Source organism: Labeo rohita, unplaced genomic scaffold (assembly GCF_022985175.1).
Source record: "Labeo rohita strain BAU-BD-2019 unplaced genomic scaffold, IGBB_LRoh.1.0 scaffold_531, whole genome shotgun sequence".
Classification (NCBI taxonomy): Eukaryota; Metazoa; Chordata; class Actinopteri; order Cypriniformes; family Cyprinidae; genus Labeo; species Labeo rohita.
The window spans coordinates 14,205-40,813 of NW_026129453.1; the positions used below are offsets into that span (position 1 = coordinate 14,205).

Genomic DNA, 26,609 nt, shown 5'->3' on the forward strand with positions numbered 1-26,609 from the left:
TCAGTGTGTTGTTTATGTTTGCTGAATTATAAGTAATGGTTTACCACTGTTCTAGTTTACTGTATAGTTTACAGTTAAAATGTCTGAACACTTCATGCTGACAAATAATAGTCCAGCTAATATTGTTTTAACTTCATAATCAGTAACCCTGCTAACACATGACATAACAGTTACGTAATGGATTGGTAAGTTTTGGTCATTTCATGACTTACCAATTGGCAACGTCGTTAGGACGTCGCATGCCCATAATTTTATTACCATCAAATGATCAACTCACAACGTCACCAGTACGTCCTCCTAATGTTGTCATATTACCAAGGACATCCCAGATACGTACTCTATTGGTAACTTCATGACTTACTGGCAACGTAACTGCAACGTTGCATGCACGTAATTTCATGACCATCATTTACACGTTATTTATATGCTCTCATTACCAGAATTGGCTATATGTAATGAAACGTCAGACACAATATTGAAAGTTCTTTTTAGATAAAATGTTCTTTTCACCAAGTCAGAATATGGACGATTGCTTATTATATAGTGCAAAACAAAAATAATTTCTGTGCAATATGTTGATGTTGTTTTATATAACAAATGTAGATTTGTCAATGTCTCTTCTTGTTTAATGTAATTTAAAAATGATTTTAGAATTTTATTTCAATCCATAAAACATTTAAAAATGAAGTGTTATAATTACCTTTTTTTATTATTATTTTAATGTTTTTATTTATTTATTTATATTAGTATTATTTTGTTTATTATATATGCTGCTTGGATTTATTGCTAATGTGTTTAACAATGAAAAGATGACAATGCCTGTTTGTTATTTAACAAGCAGTGATCCTTTTCTGACTTGTTCAGGGAATGCAAGGGGTGGGAAAATGGTGGTGTGGTGGTGAGCATAAAATGTGCTTATCAATTTTCGTGGCAAACCAGTAGATTTTGAGATATTCTGACCTCAACTTAACTGTTCATAGACATGGACAAAGACATCCTTTGACCCCACTGACAGAAAGGACTTAAGGATCTACTGTACATATATTTAACATTTTCTGTCAATTAATTTTTCAGAAAAAAAGTCTTTTCTGTGTTTCAACTGGTTCCATGAGTTTGCTTTATTTTTAGAAATAACTATACAAATAATGCATATTGCACAGACAGAAAATGAAGTACTACCAAAATCAAATGTATGATTAATCTGTGTGGCAGAAGACAAACAGGCTTCCTGGTGTGGCTGAACAGATTTATTCAATATTATATGTCAGCCAGATAATAACTTATCCAAATATTATTAATCCTGAAATTGAGCCTAGTCAGACGTCTGTAATAAGCAGTGGCCTGTTCCACCATATTAACATTGGCAGCTATCACTAGGAACAGTGTGTGCCAGAAGAACACGAGTCCTTACGAGTCTGACACACTGCTGAGGACCAACATATGCTGCTGAACCAGCAGTAAACTAACGTCAGGAAGCTGAAGAGCCTGAATTGACACCATAGTTGCTGTATTTATGTTGGACAGGTAAGTATCGTGTTTATTTTGTTTTGGGGGGAATATGTTGATGATAATGTTTGGTGTTTTCATACTTCGCTTCGCTCCAGCAGTAGTCAAACAGGATGTTTTTGTGTTTTGGGGGAGTTGCTTTGGTGCGAGCCCTGATAGGAGAGGATAGGAGAGGTGGGATTTTTTTTCACTTGGATACTTTAAAAATCTAGCTTTTCTGGCTGATTTCTCTAACACTGCCTATCCTAATCCAATTATGTAATATTAAATGGATTTATCTTGTAGATTATTCATGGACAATGAGAACCTTATACGTTTTACTATAGTATCAAACAGCAAAAAAGAAATAACATGATGTGTTTGAGCTAATTTCCACTACTTGACATCATGTGTCCTGCAATGTGACTATTTCACATGCGCACTTTACAGTGTCAATGCTGAAAAGATATATTATGCAGCCCTTACATGCATAAAGCTCTGTGGGGGAAAAAACGCTGGAAGTCAAGTAATGTTTAGGCAACCCATGGTTGAAACACTTCAAGCCTTTACAAATATAAGCTGTAACTCTTTAAATCTGTCTTAATTACCTTGCCCCTCTGTAGTGGTCGCCTGCTCCACCAGCATTCCTGCTAAAAAAACAGCTAAAACCAGCTTAGGCTGGTTGGCTGGTTTTAAAGCTGGAAGTAGCTGGTTTTAGCTGGTCTCCCAGCCTGGCCAAGCTGGTTTTAGCTGGTTTAAGATGGAAGTAGCTGGTTTAAGCTGGCTGGAAGTAGCTGGCTTTAGCTGGTCTCCCAGCCTGGCCAGGCTGGTTTTAGCTGGAAGTAGCTGGTTTTAGTTGGTCTGCCAACCTGACCAAGCTGGTGTCCATTTGACCTAATTACAAATTAATCAGTTTGTTTCACTTACTGACAAAGTTCAATTCAAGGTAAGTTTAGTATCATAATCAGGTAGGCTAGATGATACAGCTTAAATTATTCTAGTGGTTAATGATAATATATCTGAGAAGAGTAAAATAAATGGTAGTATAAAGTATAGCATAAAATCAAGGTAGCACTCAAAAAATCAGCATAGAACTCAAATCAGATTAAATTACTGCCTGAAGAAATACATTCACCATTATTTGGTCATACAACTTAGTCAGCTGTTTTATTTAAGTGTTTCGGTATTAGACTTTTACACAAAATATAAATGAAACAAACACAGTGTTTATATAATAAATAACAATCACCTGCAATTAAAAAACACTAGGAGAAAAAAAACAATATCTTTAACAAGAAATGCTTAAATGATAATCTGATCACGTGGTGGTTTTGACACAAAAGTGTAAATGTAAATTTTAAATCTACAGGTGCGGGATTTTCTTCAACGGTCGACATTCATACGATTCACAACTGCGGTAAGTAATTTTTCATGCTTGGTAACTGCAGTAGTGTATTAAGGTGTCTACACTGGCGGTAACTGCAGATTAACGAATCCTCCGTCCGCGGGGCGCGAGGAAGACTTGTACCGGGTTTAAGGAGCGTGGTCGCGGGAGGATTTCACACATTACCCGGCCCCATAGCAACTATAGGCGGGAAATCTCTGGGTTCCTACAGTAATAATTACACGCTTCATTGACAACAGTTGTGATTCACGGGAACGTCATGTTGTTCAGCACACTTTCTCATGATTATTTGATGTAAATCAAATTTGCACAAGCAGTCATCTGTTAACTTATATTTAATTTTTTATATATATATATAATTTTTTTTTTTTGGAACCTATGATACTTTTTTTCAGAATACTTTCAGGGATTAAAAAAAAGTTTTTTTTTTTTTTTTTTTTTTTTTTTTTTTTTATCCAACAAGTATGTGTTAAACTGAAATTGATAGTAAAGACTTCTATTGTTAGATGAGATTTCTATGTTCTGTTTTCTATTTGTTGAGAGTTAATATAATTTTTCTATTCAGTCATGCATGCACTATATGTAACCATTTGGCCTGCCCATGACTAAAATTTTCTTGTCAACTAGTAGTCATTTATTTTTGAGAGATTAGTCGACTAATTGCATATTAATAAACTATATAATTTATAATAATGAACCTTTAATTGCCTATAGTCCATTAGCGCTCAAGCGCACACAAAGCTTGCCACAGAACACTGGCAGAAGTAATGATTATGAATGTGTCAGGTAAAGAAAACAGCAAAGAAGACTGCAGTAACATTATAATAATTCATTAATATGTGTTTTCTGTATTTTTAGCTGCAGTGGTGAAGTCGATAACACTTGTCATCTCTACAGTGGATGTGCACGTTTGATTGAATGGATTACACAATCTGAAAATATTTGTTTTCCATTTTAACTGGCTTATTTAAAAGTAGACATTTCGCTTTCTATAGATACATTTTTCATGTCTGTGAAGCAAGCATGGAGTTTCTGGTTTTTTGACACCCTCAAGTTCATAGAGACCTAGGGCCAGAATTACATCACGGGCTTACTGAGGATTTTTTTTTTCTAGCATCTAAAGAAATTTTAATAGACTAATGGTTAATTGATGATCAGAACTCAGGAGGCTGCCCTTGTAACCATAGTCAATTTAACTAAAAACAGCATGCTAAGATATTCCTATTCATATTCATCCATGTATACTTGTTTATCAATAAAATAGCTACATTAATTTAAACACCTACAGAAATATCCAAATGGAAGTGTGTGTGTGTGTGTATATATATATATATATATATATATATATATACACACTTCCATTTGGACATATCAATTTTATCTTTATTTTAGCAATAAAAGGAACAACTATCAGGGGCATGTTTCTAAATTATTGTAGGCTATATCTGGAAAAAACGGAAAATGTGCAACAAAGACATGACACTATAGTTTGTTTTTTTAAGTAGTTTTACTTAAAAAAGTAGTTTTAAAATTAATAATCTAAATGTAATCTAAATCTAATAATCTAAAAAAATTTCTTTTTTAAGTCTGTTTCAGTGACTGGTGGAAACAAAAGGAGCCTGAAAGAAGAGAGAGAGAGAAGAGGGAGAAACAAGTGGGGCATTACATATCCCAAAAAATACAAGATATAATAAAAAAAGAAAAGAAAAATGAAAATGCATAATATGTTTAGAATTATGTTATTGTTCATCTTCACCATTAATTGTTAATATAGTTTTAGAATTGTAATCATTCCAATTATTTTGTAAATATTTGTTATTAAAGGGGCTGTAAGATCAAATAAATATTTATAAATATGGTTCCTTGTGGTCCTGCAGATCATTAAAAGTAAACGTATTACTTATTTGTCGGAAAATTGGGGCAGACACTATGTAATCAATCAATCATCAAACAAACATTTTGACCAGCTAAGACCAGCCTGACCAGCTAAAAAAAGTGGTTCAAACCCCCCTAAAACCAGCTTGATGAACCAGGTATGACCAGCCTGGCAGACCAGCGTAAACCAGCTTGACCAGCTTAAGCTGGTTTAAGCTGTTTTTTTCAGCAGGGATGTTCCTTGTCTCCTCCACATGTGTGTCCTCACCTCCTCCCGGTTGCTTGTGTTCTCCAGTGGGTCACAGGGTGTGAGCTGCAGCATAATCAGCTGAACATCATTGCCACTGGAATCCTGGTTCCAACCTGTGCAAGTTAAACAAGTGGTATGTTTTGCTTACTTAAAATATAGTGATTAACCAAAATCTTAAGCTGTACCTGTTTTAAGTGTTAATCTGTTTGAATCATACAGGGCTTGTGTCATAAGCTGGAATTTGACATACATGTGTTTTGCTCTGTCCATCGCTTTCAAAAGCTTGCTCTCTTTTGGGAATTGATTAAGGAATTTGTTTAAGGGATGATTCACCCCAAAACTAAATTTCAGCCTACAACGATTCAGCTCCTTGACAGAATACATTTTAGAGCTTGCCATTTTCATAGAACACAGTGAGTTGTATCACATAAGCATTTTTCTATAAAAATAAACAGCCATACTTTCCCATCCCTAGATTTGTTGCAATTACTGACGTTTTTAGAGTCAGTTTTCTTAGAAGTTGTATTTTGTCAGCTCTTAAAATATGGTTTGAGGGAGTGCTGTTTGGTTGTGTAAAAGGCTAGATAAATATTGAAATACTTAAACTGTTTGAAAAGACCTAATATTTTGGTAACAAACTCTGTGTTGAGTGCCTGCACTGCACTGCTCTATTGCACTAGTTATTGGAGGGTACAGTGTGTTCTTGATGAGTTCAGACCATTTCATCACATGGTGTTTATTTTGGATTCACACCAGGAGGGGAGAGATGCATTGGATTTCACTACCGATGGACTGAGCAATCAAAGGGCTGTTTGCAATGAAGAAATAGTTTCTCATTTGTTCCAGCAAAAACTGTGTATGCATTCATACGCTCATATTGAATGAACTGAGCCAGCACATTCTTATTCCATTCGGGACTTCGGTATTCATATGCATTTTGCTATTGACTGTTTTTGTTTGTTTTGATTGTCCTCCTTGGCCCATGGCACTTCTGGGAATTTCAACGGCCCAGCATTACTTTCATCCCTGCAGACCGGGATGAAAATAACTTTTTGTTTGGGGATAGATGTAACAGTGAAGTAATGTGCTGAAATAAGACCCACACATCCAATTTATGCAAAAACTTGATTGAAGAACAAAGAATAATCAGTTTTTTTGAATGAAGTGAACCATTTAAAGTGACAAAAACATTCATTTTAGGAATTTAAATTTAACACAAAAACAATTGCTGTGTGTGTTTGTGTGTGTGTGGGTACTGTATTCAGTCATTAGCTGTGTTGTCATCTACCTATTTTATGTCAATTTTGGAATTTCACAAAATAATGCTGGATGGAAATGTCAAAATGCGCAAATTCTAAACTTGCAAAAAAAAACACGTGCTCATTTGAGGTGGATAGCGTTTTTCTCCAATAAGAAGATGTGCATAAACTATGACGGAAACACATTTCACATAAATCCCTTGATGTGCAACAAAAACCTCACATGACTTTGTGCTCAATAGAGGATGTGATTGAATAATTGGATTTGTTGGACTCATCATAAGGAGTTGGTTGTAACATTTTTAATGAACTGTTACAACTATCCCCACCCCAAACAGCCATAACATAGAAAACTGTTTTTACATGTGGGTTTTAAGTTAGCTTGTTAGTAGAGACTGCAAGACCTGAATTGTGTATGTCTAATATGGAAGACGTACAAAATGCGCAGGGCAGGGGGGCCTCCAGGGCAGGTTTGAAAACCGCTGGTCTAGGCCAACATGAAGTTGGTCACTAGTTGGTCACTAGTTGAGTTCATGAAGATGGCGCCAGTGTTGGTTTGCCATCTCCTGCGCTCTCTGCCTTTGGCATTTGTTTTTCTTTTATTCATTTCGCTTTTAATTACAAGCTGCAAGTCTACCCTGGTGTACGACCGCATAACATTGCTTAACATCCGCAGTGCGGTTGTTGATTTTACCAGGAGTGATGTTGGTGGATCCGGCTTATTCCCCCTGCTATTTTCGATCCACCTCCCGGCGCACCTGTGTAGGCATCCAGCGGATCTAACTAGAAGAAAGCGGATCTACCTAGAAGAAAGCACTGCAGGAGGAGTGGCAAACGGGGAGGCCTCGCTGCTCGTTTGAAAACGGGGCCAACACACGAGAACAGAACACCGCATTCGTCATTCTTGTGGGGAGATCAGCTCCATGGATGGGGCGTAGGAATGTGTCTTCCTGAGTCTCTGTCCCAGCGGCCACAAGTAATTATCACCGCTCCCTCTTCCATGCATCGCCGTAGGATATACTATCGTGACCACCATGGTGGAGTGAATCTCCGTAATCTTCGATCGCTGTGTCATGCAACACAGCCGGAAAGTGACTCATCCTTACTGAAGTTCGCCCTCATCAACGCATGCTCTTTGGTAAATAAAACCTTTATCTTAAATGAATTTTTTACTGCACAAGCATTGGACTTCTTATGTGTGACAGAGACATGGGTAAAGTCTGGCGAAGTATGCTCGCTTGCTGAACTGTTACCACACGGCTGTGATTTTTTTTAATATCCAGCATTTATCTGGCTACAGTGGGGGCCTAGTGACTGTTTTTAAAAACACATTTTCCTGTCGATCTTTTTCTACTGATTTGTATAGCAGCTTCGAGTTGCAACTATTTCAAATACTGCTCTCTAACCCTGTTACTATTGCCTTGGTGTATCGTCCTCCCAGACATGACACAGACTTTCTTAATGAATTTGCTACATTGTTGGGGGACCTTGTTACTACTCATGATAAAATTGTGCTGTTGGGGATTTTAACATCCATGTTTGTTGTGTATCCAAAACCTTATCTATGGAGTTTTTAAATCTTATTGAGTCATTTGATTTCATTCAGTGGGTATCTTGCCCTACACATTTACAGTGCCATACTCTGGACCTGATTTTAAGTCATGGATTTTCTGTATCGGACATTATGATTAGCAATGCAACCTTCTCTGATCACATGCCTGTATCTTTTTCTGTACCATACCTTGGCCAAACTCGAAGAAGTCAGTGCATGGAACGTATGTCTCATGTTTTTACCTCACGCTCCAGTATAAAGTTCACTACAGCATATCATGAGGTATGGAATTCCTCAGAAATGGAATCCATACTACACAACTTGGATGCTGATGAACATCTCACCTACTTTAACTCCACTTGTGCCTCCATTTTGGACAGTATTGCACCTTTGAAGCTTAAAAGTCATAAGTCAGCGCCAGTGGTCTGGCATAATGAGACTACGCGCTCTATCCGACAGGCTTGTAGACAAGCCAAGCGCAAATGGAAAAAAGATAAACTGCAGGTCTCATATGAGATGATGAGAAATTCTCTTACTATGTTTCAAAGGGCGGCTAAGGCTGCTAAGTACAAATACTTTTCTGATCTGATTACAAAAAATCGGCACAAACCTTGTGTTCTCTTTTTACACCATTGACTCTGCTTTAAATCCTCCTGTTAAACTCTTCCCTGAGCCCTCAGTTTCTCTTTGTGAAAGTTTTGGGAAATTTTTCACAAACAAAGTCACGGCTATTAGATCTCAGATGCTTTATACTGGTTATACTCTGTCTGATGCTCCTTTATACTTCTCCACATGGTCTGTGTTTGAGCCACTCAATTTGTACTCCTGTAAGGAAATTGTCGATCAACTTAAGCTTACATTATGCCCACAAGATGTTGTTCCTCCATTCTTTCTTAGACAATAAATGTTTACTAACTGGTACTCTTCCAGTTTGCCTTAAACAGGCTACTGTAACACCATACCTTAAAAAAACGAACCTTGATTCTACGTCTCTGTCCAACTTTCAGCCTATCTCAAATCTTCCTTTTATTTCAAAGATTATGGAGAAAGTTGTACTGGCTCAACTACAATCCTTCCTGTCAGATAACTCTATTAATGAAGTCTTTCAATCAGGTTTTAAAGCTTTACAAAGCACTGAATCGGCCTTGTTAAGAGTCTTAAATGACATATTTCTTGAGACAGACTCAGGGAAACCTGTGGCTCTTGTCCTCTTAGACCTAAGTGCCGCATTTGACTGGGTAGACCACAACATTCTTCTGTCACGCCTGGAGTCTTGTGTTGGACTTCGTGGCATGGTTTTACAGTGGTTTCGCTCTTATTTGTCAAATAGGTGTTTTTCTGTTTGTTTAGGACATTATTGTTCTTCAGACGTTCCTCTTGAGTGTGGTGTTCCGCAAGGTTCAATCCTTGGCCCTGTGTTGTTCTCTATGTACTTGCTCTGGCTTCTATTTTTGGAAAATATGGTGTCTCTTTTCATCTATATGCTGACGATACCCAGCTTTATCTTCCTCTACAGCATAATAATAAGTATTCTCTTCAGCCATTGTTAGATTGCCTAAACGAACTTAAGTTATGGCTTTCACGCAATTTCTTGCATCTGAATGAAAACAAATCAGAAATTATTTTGTTTGGTCCTAAGGAAAATGTTGTTTTTAATTTTGATCTTGGCTTCCTCACTCCGTGTAATACACAGTGTGCCAGGAACTTGGGCGTTCTATTTGATGTTAGTTTAAAGTTTTTACCAACTTCGCCTTCTCAGTAAAGTTAAACCTTTTCTATCCCAGAAAAATCTCGAAACAGCTCTCCATTCCTTCGTAACATCTTGTCTTGACTATTGTAACTCTTTGTATTTTGGTATTTCTCAGTCTTCCATTTCTCATCTTCAGTTAATCCAGAATGCAGCCGCTAGACTGCTGAAAGGCAAGCAAAAATATGACCATATTATTCCAATTTTAATGTTTAAATGTGCTCTATAAATAAATGTTGATAAATGTTGATGATGATGATGAAGTGTATGGCTGACACCAGAACACATCCATGATGGAGAATACGATCACACACGTAGAATAATGAAAGGGTTAACTGCCTGGGGTCAGCAAAGACAATTTTATAATTTCATAATAATAATATAATAATAATTTTTATTTTCTAGTAGGGGTGTAAGAAAATATTATTACACGTGTGTATCGCGATATTTTGTTTGGTGATACTGTATCCATTCTCAAAAATGGAATATCCATTTAAAAAAAAAAAAAAAATCATAAAAGATTCATGACAGTTGCTTCATTTTGAGCGTATATCACGACCGATAGATTGCAGTGTTCTTGTCTCTGAACTTAAACAGTGACAGGAAATATTAGCATATGGGCACGCCACTAATATTAGTGTTAATGGAGAATGAAAGAAATATTACTGCCCCCGCCTCGGTGTAAAGTGGCGGCTTTTGAGGTAACGTTTGCTCCAGGACGCGGCGAGCACTGTGTATGGCCGCCAGCCATCTGTGCAGCAGAAGCGCCCCGTGCAGCTGAGGTGGCGTTCGCGTCGCAGTTCCGCTGCTTGCCGCGTCCCGCAAAAGGGCCTTTGCGCCGGGCGCGGTGGGGTAGCTGCGCGGCTGCCAGCCACTTTCTCTCGTGGTGGAGCTGTTTTGTGCAGTTGAGTCAGTGCTCGTGTCGTGGTCTCGGCGATTAAACCCGGAGCATAATTACAAACTGAAAAACTTGCGAAATCCAAACCTTGAAAAATTGTCAGAACAAAAAGGTTCTGAGAATGTCCAATATCTTTATTTATTTTATTGTTTTACAATTCTTTTGTTTTCTTTAGGAATCCTGCAGGCACTTTATTTTCTACTGATATTAAGGAGATGTGATTCTTAAGTTCAGATCAAAATGATCTGACATGGTTACAATTGTAAACTTAAATTTTAAAGCAAGGTCTAAAAATATATATGGTCTGTTTATAAAAGCTTACATTTTATACATTTAATAACTAAAGAATCTTGCAAGCACTTTATTTTCCCCCTTTACTTGTACTGCACAAAAAGTGATTCAATAATTCTTAATTATAGTTTTCCTAAAATTATGTCCTATTCATAAAATAAGAAATATCCCAGTATGTTTCCTTGTTTACAGTATCGCAATGGATCGCAACATATCATATCGGAACCCCTGTATCGTGATACGTATATCGTATCGCCAGATTCTTGGCAATGCACAGCCCTATTTTCTAGCGCCTTTAAATGTTACATCTCATAGTGCTTCACTTAAACAAATAAAACATCAAAATACACCATTAAAGATTATAAAATAAGCAAAAAGAGGAGAAATACACTCAAAACACTTGAAAATAACATAATATGGAAATAATTAAATAATTTTCAACCAAAAGGAAGGTAAAAATTATTCAGAGCAACATACCAACCATGACTCTCAAAAAAAAACTATAAAATAAAATTACAGCCACAGTTTTAGAAAGGACTTGTTTATTTATTTGGTACGAAATATTGACCTTTATAAATAAGAGTTTTGGCACACTTGACTGAGTGGCATTGTTCTAAAATAGGGTTTTAATTCTGACATAATAAATTAGCCTTGGACGAACACGCCGGCGCATTCATCTGGATTATTTTCTTATAATAGCATAAAAACTTAAATAGTTGTTTTGGTCATAATAGTAGAACATCAGTCATATAGCTAGGCTACATTTGTATTTTAGGCAGTTTAAAATGTGGAATTGAAATAAAGAGTCAAATTGAAATCTAAATATATTTTATGCAAATATGCATGAATACGGTGACACATTGCTGCCACACATATTTTTTCCACTCATTTACGTTGTAATAACAACATCTTATGTTGTTTTAATGACGTCTTTTCTCGTAATAACGAGATGTTTTCTCATTAAAATTTCTCAGAAAAACGAGAGATGTCATTAAAAGGACATAATTATCTAGTTAAAAACAACATATTTTTTTCTCTTTTTAAATACATATTATGTCATAAAAAGGATATGTTTTAGAAGATATGTGAGCGAGCTAAGCGATTGGCCGCGCTGCTATCGCTACAGTCCTGACATAAATGAGGATCTGCAGGAGTGATAATAAAAATACACTGCTTTAAATGTATTTTCACGTTATGGTTTTTATTGTAGCGGCATGTTAGCAGTATTCTCCAATATGTCAATATAATGCTATCCAATAATATGAGAGAATATGAGTGATATTAGGATATTATTAATAATAATAACAATAATAATATTTGTTTTCTTTGAAAAACGGATAAACGAAAAGTATGTTTTTTTTGGTTTTGTTTTGGGTTTTTTGTTCGTGGGTAAAAACAAATGCTGATGCTGATGCTTTAATATTTAATATATTTGTTTCACATGCGTGGGCGGCTTTGATACTTAGTCTGAATATACGTTAACTATATGTTATTGATTATATATTATTAAATTAAATCTTTAGATCAGGCTGCGATCTGATCATCTTAAATATTGCAGTTCTTAGATAACATTATATTGTAGACAGATTAGAGATTAATCCTAATAAACATGCTGAGAAAAATATGTAATTTTAACAAGATAATTATGTTGTTTTATTTTAAATGAATATTCTAATATAAATAGGCTATTGCATGCATTAAATGAGACACTATCAGAAAACAAATTCTCATCAAAAGCAGTCTGGGGTGCATTTCCATACAATGACATAACTGATTAACCACCACAGTATATACATTGTTGTAGAAACAAACTAGCTAGTCACAACTGTTTCCCGAACATGGTCGCATCTCAATAATTTGAACCACATTAGTTCAACAATATAGGGCCAATGTTAATGATGTCACACACAAGTGGTAGAGTAATATCTTCTGCTATTTAACTGTTTAGAGATCCTGCTGCTGTGTTGTACATGGCAGCTGATGACTAATTAACTTTTTCCTTGCCTGTCTTTTCGCTTTATTTGATGTTTGATTCATCTAAGGTTCCCTCTTACGTAATACTCGGGGGGTTCCCTTAGACATTTATGCACATGCGTGCTCTTCCAAAATGGCACTTATAGAGGACATACAAAAACACATAGATTACTAATGCATTTATATTTAGATTGAATGAAAGATATAGATTGTACTGCATGTTAGCTTGCTTATTGTGCCCAAGAGCAGAATTTATTTAACCCCATATGTCTTACTAACAAAGCTCGAAAGCTCTGTCCTAATAACTGAGGCGAGCATTTAGCAGCCGCAGGGTAGATACCTCGCCAACAGTGGGGAGGACCTATTCGTTCTGCCCAAGGATGGCATGCTTAAAATGACCCTGTTTTAGTGAGGGAAGCACTGCCATGCTTATCTCCTGACAGGAGAGAATATAAGGGCAGAAACAAGGTCTAGTGACCTAGGCTGCTGATTCTATGAAGCTCCAGGAGGCCACAGGCCTCTAATAGTCAAGTCACCTTTATTTATATACCGCCTTTAACAATACAGAATTGTGACAAGGCGGCTGTACAGTATTAAATAGGAAACAGTACATCAACAATGCCAAAGGCAACAGTTTAGGTAAACAGTTTAACACTCACATTTTAGGTAAAGGTAGTTAGTCAAAAACAATAAAATAAAATTCAATATTGTGTTAAGAGAAAGTGTCCCCAACTAAGCAAGCCAGAGGCGACAGCGGCAAGGAACCAAAACTCCATCGGTGACAAATGGAGAAAAAAACCTTGGGAGAAACCAGGCTCAGTCGGGGGGGCCAGTTCTCCTCTGGCCAAAGTTCCCGTGGTCTTGTGCCGACAGCCATCTAGGTGATGTGGTCTTCACTGTGGATCCGTCTCTGGGGCTCATCTAGTTGATGTGGACTCCGCTGACATTCAGGGCTGTAGAGGTCGTCTCTAGGTGCTGATCCACCATCTGGGCTGGGTTCGGACTGGATCCGGGGGACTGCAGTGACCATCTGATCTGGATACGGACTGGATCTGGTGGTTAATGTGACCTCGAAATAAGAGAGAAACAGACTAATATTAGTGTAGATGCCATTCTTCTGACGATGCACTGAGTACATCAGGTGTTATGGGAAGTGTTCCTGGTTCCGGTTGACCTAATTAGTGCAGCCTAACAATCCTTTAACAGATTTGAATTATAAGAATATGTTGATTTGTTATGTGTAAGCAAGGTTAAAGAGATGGGTCTTTAATCTAGATTTAAACTGACAGAGTGTGTCTACGTCCCGAACATTGTAGGGTAGATTGTTCCAGAGTTTGGGCGCTAGATAAGAAAATGATCTCCCGCCCGCGGTTGGTTTTGATATTCTCTGTATTATCAAATTGCCAGAGTTTTGAGAACGCAGCGGACGTGAGGGACTATAATGTGATAGGAGCTCGCTCAGGTAACTGAGGAGCTAAACCATTCAGGGCTTTGTAAGTAATTAGCAAGATTTTAAAATCTATACGATGTTTAATAGGGAGCCAGTGCAGTGTAGACAGAACCGGGCTAATATGATCATACTTTTTGGTTCTAGTAAGTACTCTAGCTGCTGCATTTTGGACCAGCTGGAGTTTGTTTATTAAGCGAGCAGAACAACCACCCAATAAAGCATTACAATAATCTAACCGTGAGGTCATAAATGCATGAATTAATGTTTCAGCATTTGACATTGAAAGCATAGGTCGTAGTTTAGATATATTTTTGAGATGGAAAAATGCAGTTTTGCAAATACTAGAGATGTGGTTTTCAAAGGAAAGATTACCATCAAATAGCACACCTAGGTTCCTAACTGATGACGAAGAATCGACAGAACAGCCATCAAGTAATACCCAAATAGGGGAGTGCAACTTCCTTACACACTAATGTGACAGAAGCAGAAACACATTGGGCAGCAGCAAGCAGTCGACTTATCCAATGTGACAGCCATGGAATGCACAGCAGCTGTAGGGTAGGTACCTAACTTAGCCCTAACTTCTGCCCGAAAACGGCTTGCTTCAATGACCCTGCGTTAGCGATAGGGGGGCCCAGCCCTGCTCATCTAATGTCAGGAGAGACATCACAAGGGCAGAGAAGAGGTCTAATGACCCGGGCTGCTGATCCTATGAAGCTCCAGGAGGCAAAGGCCTCATGTACCCAAATAAGGTAGTGCATCTTCCGTACACACTTAATGTAACAGAATGAGAAAAACATCAGGAGGCAGCAAGCAGCCGACTTATCCGATGAAGTTGTCATGGAGCATCAGCAGCCGTAGGGTAGGTACCTGACCTCCCAGGAGAGGAGGATGACCTACCCACTCTACTGAAGGATGGCGTGCTTCAAAAATCCCATCTCCGCAAGGTGAGCACTACCATATCCTGAGATGAGCATCCAGAAGGGGGTAAGCATCGCCATGCCTGCCAAAGAGGGGTATTAGCTATTAACCCAACCCAAGTGATCCGTGCTTTCTTTCTCGAAAGAAAGTGTGGGCCCTGTTCTAGCCAACCCTCAGGTGTGCAGGAACAAAAAGGGGACCTAATCATGCCTGGCATGCTGCTGCTCCTCAGAGCCAGCACTGAAAAGGGTTTCCGCAGAAACATCTTAAATAAAAGAAAAGGATCATACTTACCACCATGGCTCCCCAACATGATTCATCCACAGACATACTAAAAGGGCTAGTACATCAGTTAGGCTGTTCTATACATAATAGAACATAACCCTGCACATAATAGGTCAATGTGCCTAGGAAGGCTACCAGAAGGGGACCAGCTGAGATTAACCTGACCACAAAGAGTGTGCTGTCTACTTACAACCCTAGCAGGGGAGACAGAACTGTCTGGGTAAAAGCTCAAAGAAACTGCTACTTAAAAACCCCTAGAAGGGGAAGCAATCACTGAGCTATCAGCAGCTAGTCCTGCATAGCCAGTTTGAAAAACCTGATAAACCCTCCTAGAGGCAACCCAGACCACAAGAGTGGGCCATCTACCTAGAACCCTAGCAGGGGAGATAGCGCTATCTAGGCGAGGGCTCAAAGAAGCCGCTACTTTAAAGATCCTAGGAAGGAGGGCAGTCATTGAGCTAGCACATAGATATCCTCGGATACCTATGTGTGTTGGAAGGGCTATCAGGTAGAACTGAATGAAACCACCCAGACTAGAAGAAAGTAGGCTGTCCACCTACATTCCAAAGAGGGGCGACAGCATTGTCTAGGTAAGGGCTCAAGGAGACCGCTAACTAAAAACACTAGGAAGGGAAGCGATCACCGAGCTAGCACATGGCTATCCTCAGATAGTTGGCTCTAGGAAAGGGGACCATGCAACTGCCAAGACCATTTCCAGCCGTGGACTGTTTAAATATAACCCGAAAAGGGAAGACAGCACCATCTAAGCAGGGCTCCAGGAAGACGCTATTAAGAACACCAAAGAAGGGTCTTAGCTAGCACATAGCTACCCTCAGATAGCTATGCTTCCAGGAAGGGGCAAGTTAACACACAGCTAGCCTCAGATAGCACTTAAGTAAGCCTGTCTCACCATAAACATAGCTGAACTGAAACCACCCTCAGATGGCTATACTAAGGAGGTCTCCTTTTTTTGTTCTGTCCATAAACCCGAGTATTGGCAGAAAATTAACACCACAACGTGCAGCATATATTCAGCTCCCGTGGGAGCTAAACACGCTCCACCCACGCGCTAGATTCCCCCATGAATCAGAACATAGCCACCGCGAATGCGTTGTTAATGCCATGAGAGGCGAACGCACTCATGCAAATTCGGATATAACAATTCGTGTAAACAGTTGAAGACTCATCTCCGTTCTTTGCATCGCGATGAGAACATCTAGTTCCCTCCAGAATTGGACGTGCTGCTCTTAACCACACACACACAGCCCGCAAGCTCATGAAAGCAGGTATGAGAGTGTGCCTGTCTCTCGCATGAAACAAGCATTGAATGCGATGACGCATTCAACTCCCTTGAGAGCTGATATTCATTTACCCCTCACCATACATACACAGCTCATGCGCCGTATGAAAGCTGCGGGTATCAGAGCGTGCTTGCCTCTGGCAAGAGACAAGCAATAAATACAATGAGTGCAATAAACTCCCTCGCAGTTCGAAGTTCCCTTGATAGGGAACTATGCTTAACCACAGGTTGAGAGCTGTAGTTCCAAACACATATGTTTGCGATGCTGTTTGCGAATGTTCGTTTTAACCATGGTTTCGGGAAACACAGAATTGATGAACCATGTTGGTAACGACATAACTTGCGACCATTGTTGGCTAACAATGCTTTTGAGAAACACACCCCTGGCCGTGGTGTTTAACTATGGAAAATGTTCCTTACACCACCTGGTGGATATTGTGTGAATCACAACATTGTTTAAAAAAAAATCTTAAAAAGCACCTACAGGGAGCTCCGTGATCACGTGGCAAATTGCAGGTTGCCCCGTGAAAAAAAATGTGTTCTTAGTGGCCAGATCTGTAGGCTTTTGGGTATATTTGGCCACACCCATTTTTTAAAATGACCCTGTTATAGCTGTCCAAATTTTTTTTATAATTGTACCACAGTGGTTTATTAGAGATTGAGCAAAAAAAACAAAACCAAAAAAAAAAAAAAAAAAGAAGAGAGATTGCAAAAGTAGGTTTTTTACATATTAAACATTTAACAAAATTTTTGATTGACAGCAGTAGTTCTAGGGGCAAAGCTCTTCAGAATGAGGAGGTACTGTATATATGATACATACTGTATATTGTGTGTATGTTTGAAAAACTGCAATATACAATTGTTTACGCCCTTGAAAGATGCCACCCATGATGGCAAAGGGCCAGTTTTTCTGAGTATAAGTATGACTACAGAAATCAGATGAGCTACAGACTTCAGTTAAAGACATTATTAGAAGACTAGAAGATTTCATCTCTTAACTTACCAAGAACATACAGATTGTCCAGGTAACACATCATTTTAAAACAATATGAACTGTTAATGTAAATGTGAATTTGCCATGATTGAATGATGTATTGTGGTTTCTTAACCCTTGTTTTTAGTGACATACACAAAAGTGAAGACTCATAATTCCAAAACCACAGCAAGGAGATGAAATGGTATGTGTTGTTTGGTAGAAAACTTTCTACATTTATAGGGTAAAAATATATACATTTAGATATTTTCATGCTGAGAAACTGCTGATAAAAGAAAAAAAAGTGCTCAAAATTTCACTTTTTTTTTTTTTTTTTTTGTTTATGCAATAGCTCAGAAATAAAATAAGGTAGGGGATTTTTTTTTCTGTTGGTGAAGTTCCCCTAGTCTTTTTAATTGTGAGAATCTGCTGTAAATAATAATGGGCCATTTTCCATGATCTGAGCATGATTCATTAAGTCACAGGTGGCACATGAATGCTACCTTTGTATATACTTAGGTACATTTGCGTCAGTGGAGTTTTGATGTATGTTTTGACTCAATGAGGAATATCTTTAGATTTGAGTGATGTACTATTTTGAGTCGGGGCTCTTTTTTGTTTTGTCTTAATTGTAAGAATATTGATTGGCCGTTTTTTTATGATCTGAGCATGTTTCTTGAATTTACAAGCAAGAAAAGCCACATGAACACTATTTTTCTCTTGGCTACATGTGCATCTGTGGGGTTTTATGTGTGTTAAAACTACACAAGGAATATCTTCAAATCTGAGTGACAAATTTATGGTGAGATTGAGCTCTTTTTAATCAGGAGAATCTGCTGTTACGAATGCTGTGTTTTTTTCCAAAGCCCAAAACAATTATGTTTGTTGTATTCTACTCTGTGAGACATTTCAAATTACATGAGACATGTGACTATTTGAGCTGTATATTTTTTGACATATTTCAATATTACAATTACAATTTTTGTACATAGTACAAAAAACATTTAATAAATTATGAAAAAAATTTTTTATCAGTAAATAACTCAGCACTTCTTAGGAGTTATTCGATATGGCTACATGCATTGTAAAATTCAGACTCTAAGCTTTTTGTCACTAGACTGTGCCCACTGGTGTTACTTTTGCCAACTTAGGGGGACGAATAGTAGTGATGGGTACTTGCATCACGGATGACGTTATGATTCTTGGATCACCTTGTGGCAATGCAAAAAAAAAAAAAAAAAAAAAACAACATTGTTTTTTTTGTTTTTTTTTACTTTCACTTTCACTTTCACTTTGCCTGTTTTGGGGTGGAGTGTTTCAATTAACGGCGGAAGGAAGTAATATAAAGGGAAGTAAGACGTAACCTAGAGAGGGATTGCGTCAACAGTGAGGTTTGCAGTAACGAGAGTGATTGGGATTACCTTGTGAAGTGGAAAAATGGCCGCTTGTCCAACTGTTGCTTCCCGTGAGTGATGACTGGTGCGTCGTGGAGTCCCACTTGACTTTTAAGTAGGGATGTGCCGAACAAGGCTTTTGAAGCAATGAGGCTTTTACAACAAACTGCGATGATGCTTCGAAGCTTTTGATACAGTTCTCTACTCTGACATCTGGTGGTCAATAAAAATTCTTACACAGAATGTGCCATTCAGATGTTTTGTTGATTGTGGTGTCATTGGGCCTCATTTATCAAACGATCGTACGACAAAAAACTGTGCGTACGATCGTTTCTACGCAAAATGTGTGATTTATCAATATGAACGTTTGCGGTGGCTACGATCAAATCTCACGTCAGCTCTGAGTTCGTTTTGACATGTGGTTGAGCGCGTGTAAGCGCGTTACCCGTTTGATAACTGAAGTTAATAATAATAAATAAAATATTATTTTGTATAAAAAGTGGTTTGGATGTGATTTCCTATTTCCATGGAGAGCTTGTTTTCTATTCAATATGCATATTTATTTAATCAATTAATTGTTTTAAGTGTTTAACTATAATCTAACTAATCAATACAATTACAAGCATCTGGTAAATTTGCAAATTTGCAAGGTAATTAACTACTTCTGAAAACTATTTCAACAACACTTTCTGACCATCAATAAACATATAGGCCTAGATAATGGCAGATCTGGCTCTATTAGAGGACATGCACGCGGCCCTAAGACGCGAACGGGTTTTTCTGGACCGCAGGGATCTTTTAATGGAAAGTGATGAGTGGCTTTTAAGTCGCTTTCGTCTCCCAAGGCATCTCCTTGTTCAACTGTGTGAAGATCTGGAACCTCAGTTAAGAAGAGAAACCCGGCGTTCACATGCCATTCCTGTGCCTGTAATGGTGCTTTCAACGTTAGGGTTTTTGGCTACCGGGACCTTTCAGCGGGAGATAAGTGACAGATCTGGAATTTCACAGCCAACATTTAGCAGAACCCTGCCAGCAGTGTTGGCAGCTATTAAATCACTTTCTCGTCGATATATTCAATTTCCCTTTGATGATGGTCAGCAGTCTATTATTAAAAGAGAATTTTACAGAATTGCGGAGTATCCTAATGTGGTTGGTGCAATTGACTGTACGCACGTGCGGATAAAAGCACCGTCCACGAATGACTATGCATTTATAAACCGCAAAAACTACCATTCCATCAATGTACAAATAATTTGTGATGCCAAACTGACCATCCTTAACATGGTGGCCCGGTGGCCAGGCGGCACACACGATTCCTTTATTTTACAGAACAGCAGTGTTGGCATCAAGTTACGGGACGGCGCACTGCAGGGACGTAGTCATTTACTTGGTGAGTTACTACACTGTGAAAAGCTGTTCTAAAAATAAAATGCTTATAACTGGTCACACCTAAAAATCAATTTACATTTTCATACTTTATAGGGAAAATGTAAGATGAAAACACAAAATAATTATTTTTTCATCTTAAATTGTCCCTTTAATGTAATATCCTATTTGTAACATCCAAACATTTTTCAACCAAATATTTTTTGTAAGAGTCAAAATTTAATGAAAAATAATTTCATTTTAAAATGTTTTCGATTTAAGTTGATCCTTTACATTGTACTGCTTCTGTATTTTAAAGTATTGCAATAAATTAACTTTTTTGTTTCGCTAAATAGGAGATAAAGGTTATCCCCTCACGGAATACCTGGTTACCCCACTGGCAAACCCTGCAACAGAACAGGAACGCAGGTTCAACACTGCGCACATACGCACACGATCCACAGTAGAGCGCTGCATTGGACTGCTTAAAGGCAGATGGCTCTGTCTTGGTTCCGCGGGGGGAGCGCTACTGTACTCACCACAGAAAAGCTGCGACATAATCCTTGCCAGTGGGGTTCTACACAACATCGCTCAGGGTAACGGGGTACCAGATGATGTTCAGATGCTGCTGGAGGAGCGAATGCCTAGAGAGCCATGGCTAGCACAACCGCATATGAGGGCAGTACAGAGACGCCAGGAACTCGTTGATCGTTTCTAAATGCAATTTTGTTTAAGTACTCATTCATTCTGATAAAAAAAACCACAAAGAACGCTTTAATAATTCTTATTTTTGAGATTTCGTTTTTAGATTCTCGTTTATTTGCTGTAAAGTTTCATTTATTGCAATTAATGAATGATTTATCGCTGTTATTCCCTGGATTATTTCTGTTTGTTTCGCCAGGACCTCGGCTGTCACAACCCACGGTTGTCGTGGTCTTTGGGTGGAGAACGAATGTGCGGTGTGACAGCTCGAGGTTGGCTGGCTTTGTGCGGCAGGCTCCAGGCTGGTTTGTGTAGAATGAGTACCGCTTGTGCTTGCCTCTGACATATCTAAAAGTAAAAATAAACTAATTAAACATCAACTTCTGTATGTGCTTCATTTACGTTGGCCGAAATCAGAATTAACAATATTTTACATACCCTCCTCATGGATAGAAACATGCTCGTCCGTGTCTCCTCCGACACTTATTCCCACAATTGATTCTGGTCCGATGAGTGCAGACACACGCTCTCCTCTGTTGGAGTCAGCACAAACCTAGGGTCTGGCTGGCCTCCTCCAGTTTGCGTGGTGCTGCGTTTTAGGGCCGCAAGACGCTTTTTGGTTGAAAGTTTGAGGTCGGTCCATTTCTTCTTCACCTGCATGAAATTTATCAACAAAATATATGAATGAAAAATGTTCAGCAGTTTTCCCGTATTGCTTTTAACACGAACATGTTACTTTAGTGTTATAGTGTACGTTACTTTTACTGTAAATATTAATAATACTTGAAATTCTCCAAATATAAATATGCAGTAAATGTCCAATCAAATAATACAAACCTCAACAGATGTTCTGTTAACATCGCCAACGCTGTTGACGGCAGCTGTTATTTCGTTCCAAACTGCGTTTTTTTTGGCTTCCTTTAATGCCACTTTTTAAGCTGCCGAACAATACTAGCTGGTTTGACTGAACCTGTGTAATTAAAACGTCAAGCTCTAATTCAGAGAAGTTTTTCTTTTTGACGGGATTCCGTTTCGCCATCTCGCAAAATGTATAGGGGCGCGGCATCACCTCCCTGAATTTATAGGGGCGTGACATGTAAATTACGATGGATTTCAGCCGCCGCATTTATCAAAGAGCGATTAATCGTACGACAAGATTGGCTGCGTAGGAACATTTAATGAATCACACGTGAATCTTGTCGTAAGATCAATTTTACGCTTGAATGTACGATGGTTTTTACGTTCGTTTGATAAATGAGGCCCATTGTATGGTTTATTCGTGAATTTTATAAGCATATATGTCATTGGCAAGGTGGCTCATGTGTGCAGCGATATAGTTTCCAAAATGTGTTGTACTTTGCACAAAACAATGACAAAGACAAATGTTCTTCATTTTTTACTTGCATCAAACTTGTCTTTTCACCTCCTAAATAGAATGTTTAATACGCCAATAAATTAGAGCAATGTGATTTTTCATTGCACCATTTTGTGTCTTCTTTATAATAGAACACAAACATGCACATTGTTAAAAAAATGCACAAATATTGAAATTTTGGATAGAAGGTCCAAAAGGTGATCTTTCCCAAAAGAATATAAAACATTTATTTTTATTTCAGTTATATTAGCAAAAAAAGTAATATTATTAAACTGGAAAGACAGAACTCAAATTTCTATTACTCATTGGCTCAACGTGTTAGCAGACACTCTTACACTTGAGAAGTTAACTTCCTCGCTCAGGAATAAAATGTCCACTTTTGAAAAAAATATGTAGCCCACTTCTGAAGTTCCTGGACAGTTGAATCTGATATAATATGAAAACATCTCAGGTTACGTATGTAACCCTGGTTCCCTGAGAAGGGAACGAGACACTGCGTCCTCTAGGGGGCGCTAGGGGGGAACGCTGTCTGCGTGACCTGTGTCTGAAGAATACATACAAAAACACCAAAGGAGTTGGCCGGCGACAGCCTATGACGTCACTTCCGGTGCGACTCGTCGCTGCCGGAGCGTCACTACCGGCGCGACCACAGTATAAAAGGGCGCCGGTAGAGCAGGACGGTCACTTCTTCGTCTGAAGCTCACATCCTGAAGCATGGCCACGAGCCTAGAGGACGCAGTGTCTCGTTCCCTTCTCAGGGAACCAGGGTTACATACGTAACCTGAGACGTTCCCTTTCGAGGAACTCGAACTGCGTCCTCTAGGGGGCGCTAGGGGGAACAGTTATACCCACGCTGCCATGCTGAGGGGAGTGCCTGTTGTGGAAGAGACAAGCACTAAGTACCAACTCCCTAGATTTTTAAGGGAGTTGCCCCTGGAATAAGTCACGGCTGTCAGAGAAATATCCCCTACGGCCAGAGCCTGGGCTACATACCTAACTTACCTGTAAGGGTCGAGGCTGACCGGAGGCAGAGCCCAAGCTTGGAAACCGAGGTATTCCTTTAAGGGGACATGGCCGAAGGCCTAGGAAATCTAGGCTGGCCTGATTCTCAGGAGCCACTGTAGTTCCGTATGATTCCCTCAGGAGTCATAGACGGAGCGCAGCGGTAACTCCCTGCTCACCTCGGTGAGCATAAATAAGGAGCGCGCTGGAAGGGCGTGCAAACCGTTCCTTTTTAGCCTGGCAGATGTTAAGGAGAGGAACCCAGGGTGACCGGGGTTTTTTAGCCATCTCGAGAAAGGGTACGGGCAAAAGCGTGTGAATCCCTACCATAAAGGATTTTAGAATGGACGCAGAACACCGGTGCATTCCATACCACAGCGTGGATTTGAGAAAAGTGCCCAAAGGTTCACGTGTGCACTTACCATAGTCATGGATTTTAGACGTACCGTTGAGAAACGGTGAAATAAAAAGACCCTCAAGGTGAGGGGAAACTGCCGGCTTAACAAGGCTCTAGGGGAAGGCAGTAGGGGCGGATCTCATCGCCGAGAAGGCAATGCTCAAACGAAACCCTCAGGAGAGGGGAGCAAAGATGCCAAGCAGATAGTAGCCTCGGCTATCTATCCAATATACTGCCAGGAGCCGAAAACACGTAACCACCCAGGAGACGGCAGTGTATCGGGTAAGGCTTCCACTCCCGGAAGGAGGAGCCACTGATTCCCCAGGAGGGACGAGCTCAGAGACTTCTTATATAAAGAGGGGAGCATCGTCGAGCCTTGGATGAGATCTGGTGCTGGTAAACAGTTCCATGGGGCCAAGGGGGAAAACGGCAGTAAGGGCAAACCTCAGTAGCCCGAGGGAAATGCTCGAGCAGACTCAAATACTCCCCGAAAGGAGAGGAGCATGCATCGAGCAGACAGCGGCCGCAGCTGGCTGTCTAACTGCCAAAAAGTCGATACACCTTAACCAAAAAGGCGGAGTATCAGAACAGACCTGTATTCCCAAAGACGGGAGGGAGGTCTGAAGCCCCAAGGGGGACGAGTCTCAGCAAACCCTTCCCGCAGAAAGGGGAGCCTCGTCGCGCCTTGCCCAGGAAGAGATACGGAGACCAGACCTGAAGGGGAGCACCTCTCAAAGGCTGCCAGGAAAGCAGCAACATCCCCAGCCCTCAGGCTGTTCTACGGGTAACCTCTCAAGGGGGCTTATGCCCTTCCCACCCGACACAGACCTATGCTTACCACCTCGATGGAAAGCAAGGGCCCTGCTCAACCAAGGCCCGCAGAACCCTGGGAGCGAGGGCCGAGAAAGAGGCTCCTAGACGTGATCAGAGAATTTCCCCAGAAATAACTCTGACTCGTAAGATGGCGAAACATAGCACGATCCGGTCCACTCCTCAGAGGGGCGACCCGCTAGAACACCACCTTGTCAGGAGCAGGTCTGTGTAAGGGGCGGAAACCCCAGCAGCAGAAAACCCCTCAGGGCAGGATGCAGATAGAGGGTCTCAACCCGGTGGCCTCAGGTCCATGTGTCTATCCCAACGACGGAAGCTCCCTGTGAAAAGATTTTCAAAGGGCTTACCCGGAGATGGGACCGAGACCCTAGAAGTAGTGCTGTAGTGGGGACCTGAAAGCTTCCTATTCCAAAGCCGGAGGCAGATCCAGGCAAGCAGACCATAACCATGGCCGAGGACCAGAGGGGGGTGCTCGAAGAGGACCTACCAAGGAAGCACACAACAAAGCAGGACCCCGACATACAGCAGGATAGACACATAGTACTGAGCCGTACTCACCCCACCGTGGTTCCTGCAAAGAACTCCGATAGCTCATAAGTTCTCCTGGAGGAACCACCCCAACCATCTGCTTATGACCCTAGCAGGGGAGATAATAAAGCAAGGTTATAGGGGAGTAAATCACGCATTGACCAGAACATGCAATGGGCTGCCAACCCAAACCATAGGGAGAAGACAACATTCACCTGGTCGCCTCAAGAGACCGCTATTAGAAACCCTGAAAGGGAAGCGATCACCAAGCTCCTACCTGGCTATAATAATAGACAGATCTAGAAAGGTTTCTAGAGACATAAAAATGGATCAAACTCACCCCTCCATGGTTCCCGCCATACGAGCCCTGTAAGGGAGGCCTGAACCATTCTCACCCCACACAGACCTGTGCTTACCATCTCAATGGAAAGCATAAGGCCCTGCTCTATCAAGGCCCGCAGAACCTCGAGAACAAGGGCCACAATGTAGCCAAAGGCTCCTCAGAGCACCAGAGAGTTTCCGCAGAAACGACCCTGATTCGTAAGATGGCGAGACATAGCGTGATCAAACCCACTCCTGGGAGGGGCGACTCGCTAGATCACCAAATGGCATGAGAACAGGTCTGTATGAAAGGGTGGAAATCCAGAAACAGAAGGTCCTTCAGGGCGGGAAGCAGAAGAGGGTCTAGCCAGGTGGCCTAGGTCCATGTGTCTATAAAGCATGTTCAGGAGCTCCCTGCGAGAAAGACTTCCGAAGAGCTTACCTGAAGGTAGGACCATAGCCCTAGATGCAGTGCTGTAGTGGGGACCTGAAAGTTTCCCAATCGATATGCCGAAGGCAGATCCAGGCAAGCAAACCATAACCATGGTGAAAGACCAGAGGGGGGTGCTCGAAGAGGACCTACCAAAGGAAACGCACAAGACAGGTCCCAGAAATACAGCATGGTAGACACAAAATAAGGGATTGAACTCACCCACCGTGGTTCCCACGCCTGACTCCAGTTACCAGAAAGACCTTCTTGAGAAACTGCCAGACCACCATAGTGGGTCACCTACTTATAACCCTAACAGGGGAGATAACACCATCTAGGCAGGGGCTCAGGGAGACCACTGCTTAAAAACCCTATAAGGGGAGCAATCACAGAGTTAACAGAAAAGTGAAATCAACCACGATTGACCTGACCACAAAGAATGGGCTGTCTACCCACATCCCAGGCAGGGGAGACAGCACTTACCTGACTAGGAGCTCAGAGAGATCGCTACTTAGAAACCCAGGAAGGGGAGCGATCACCGAGCTAATACCTGGCTATCCTCAGATAGCCAGCTCTATGAAAAGGGATAGGTTAACACA

The 26,609-nt window shown here is 40.2% G+C and overlaps 1 protein-coding gene and 1 long non-coding RNA gene across 2 annotated transcripts in view; both read left to right on the top strand.

Annotated features, from left to right (window-relative positions):
* The first annotated feature begins 1,394 nt into the window (after positions 1-1,394).
* LOC127161034 (uncharacterized) overlaps positions 1,395-26,609 on the top strand; it is a 30,428-nt gene continuing 5,213 nt past the window's right edge. Inside the window, exons 1-4 of the long non-coding RNA XR_007826912.1 lie at positions 1,395-1,524; positions 2,855-2,902; positions 4,477-4,923; positions 5,061-5,148. This is a non-coding gene — a long non-coding RNA (uncharacterized LOC127161034). The remainder of the gene's footprint in view (positions 1,525-2,854; positions 2,903-4,476; positions 4,924-5,060; positions 5,149-26,609) is intronic.
* LOC127161033 (putative nuclease HARBI1) lies at positions 19,247-21,171 on the top strand. The gene is made up of 2 exons (XM_051103677.1): positions 19,247-20,449; positions 20,781-21,171. The coding sequence occupies exons 1-2, from the start codon at positions 19,780-19,782 to the stop codon at positions 21,140-21,142; spliced, it is 1,032 nt and encodes a 343-aa protein (XP_050959634.1). The 5' UTR covers positions 19,247-19,779; the 3' UTR covers positions 21,143-21,171.

What these genes read in the sequence shown, in the direction of transcription:
- LOC127161033 (XM_051103677.1), top strand. Translation starts at nt 19,780, where the DNA reads ATGGCAGATCTGGCTCTATTAGAGGACATGCACGCGGCCCTAAGACGC. An exon ending in GGGACGTAGTCATTTACTTG is followed by an intron (nt 20,450 to 20,780) that starts GTGAGTTACTAC and finishes TTCGCTAAATAG; the next exon opens with GAGATAAAGGTTATCCCCTC.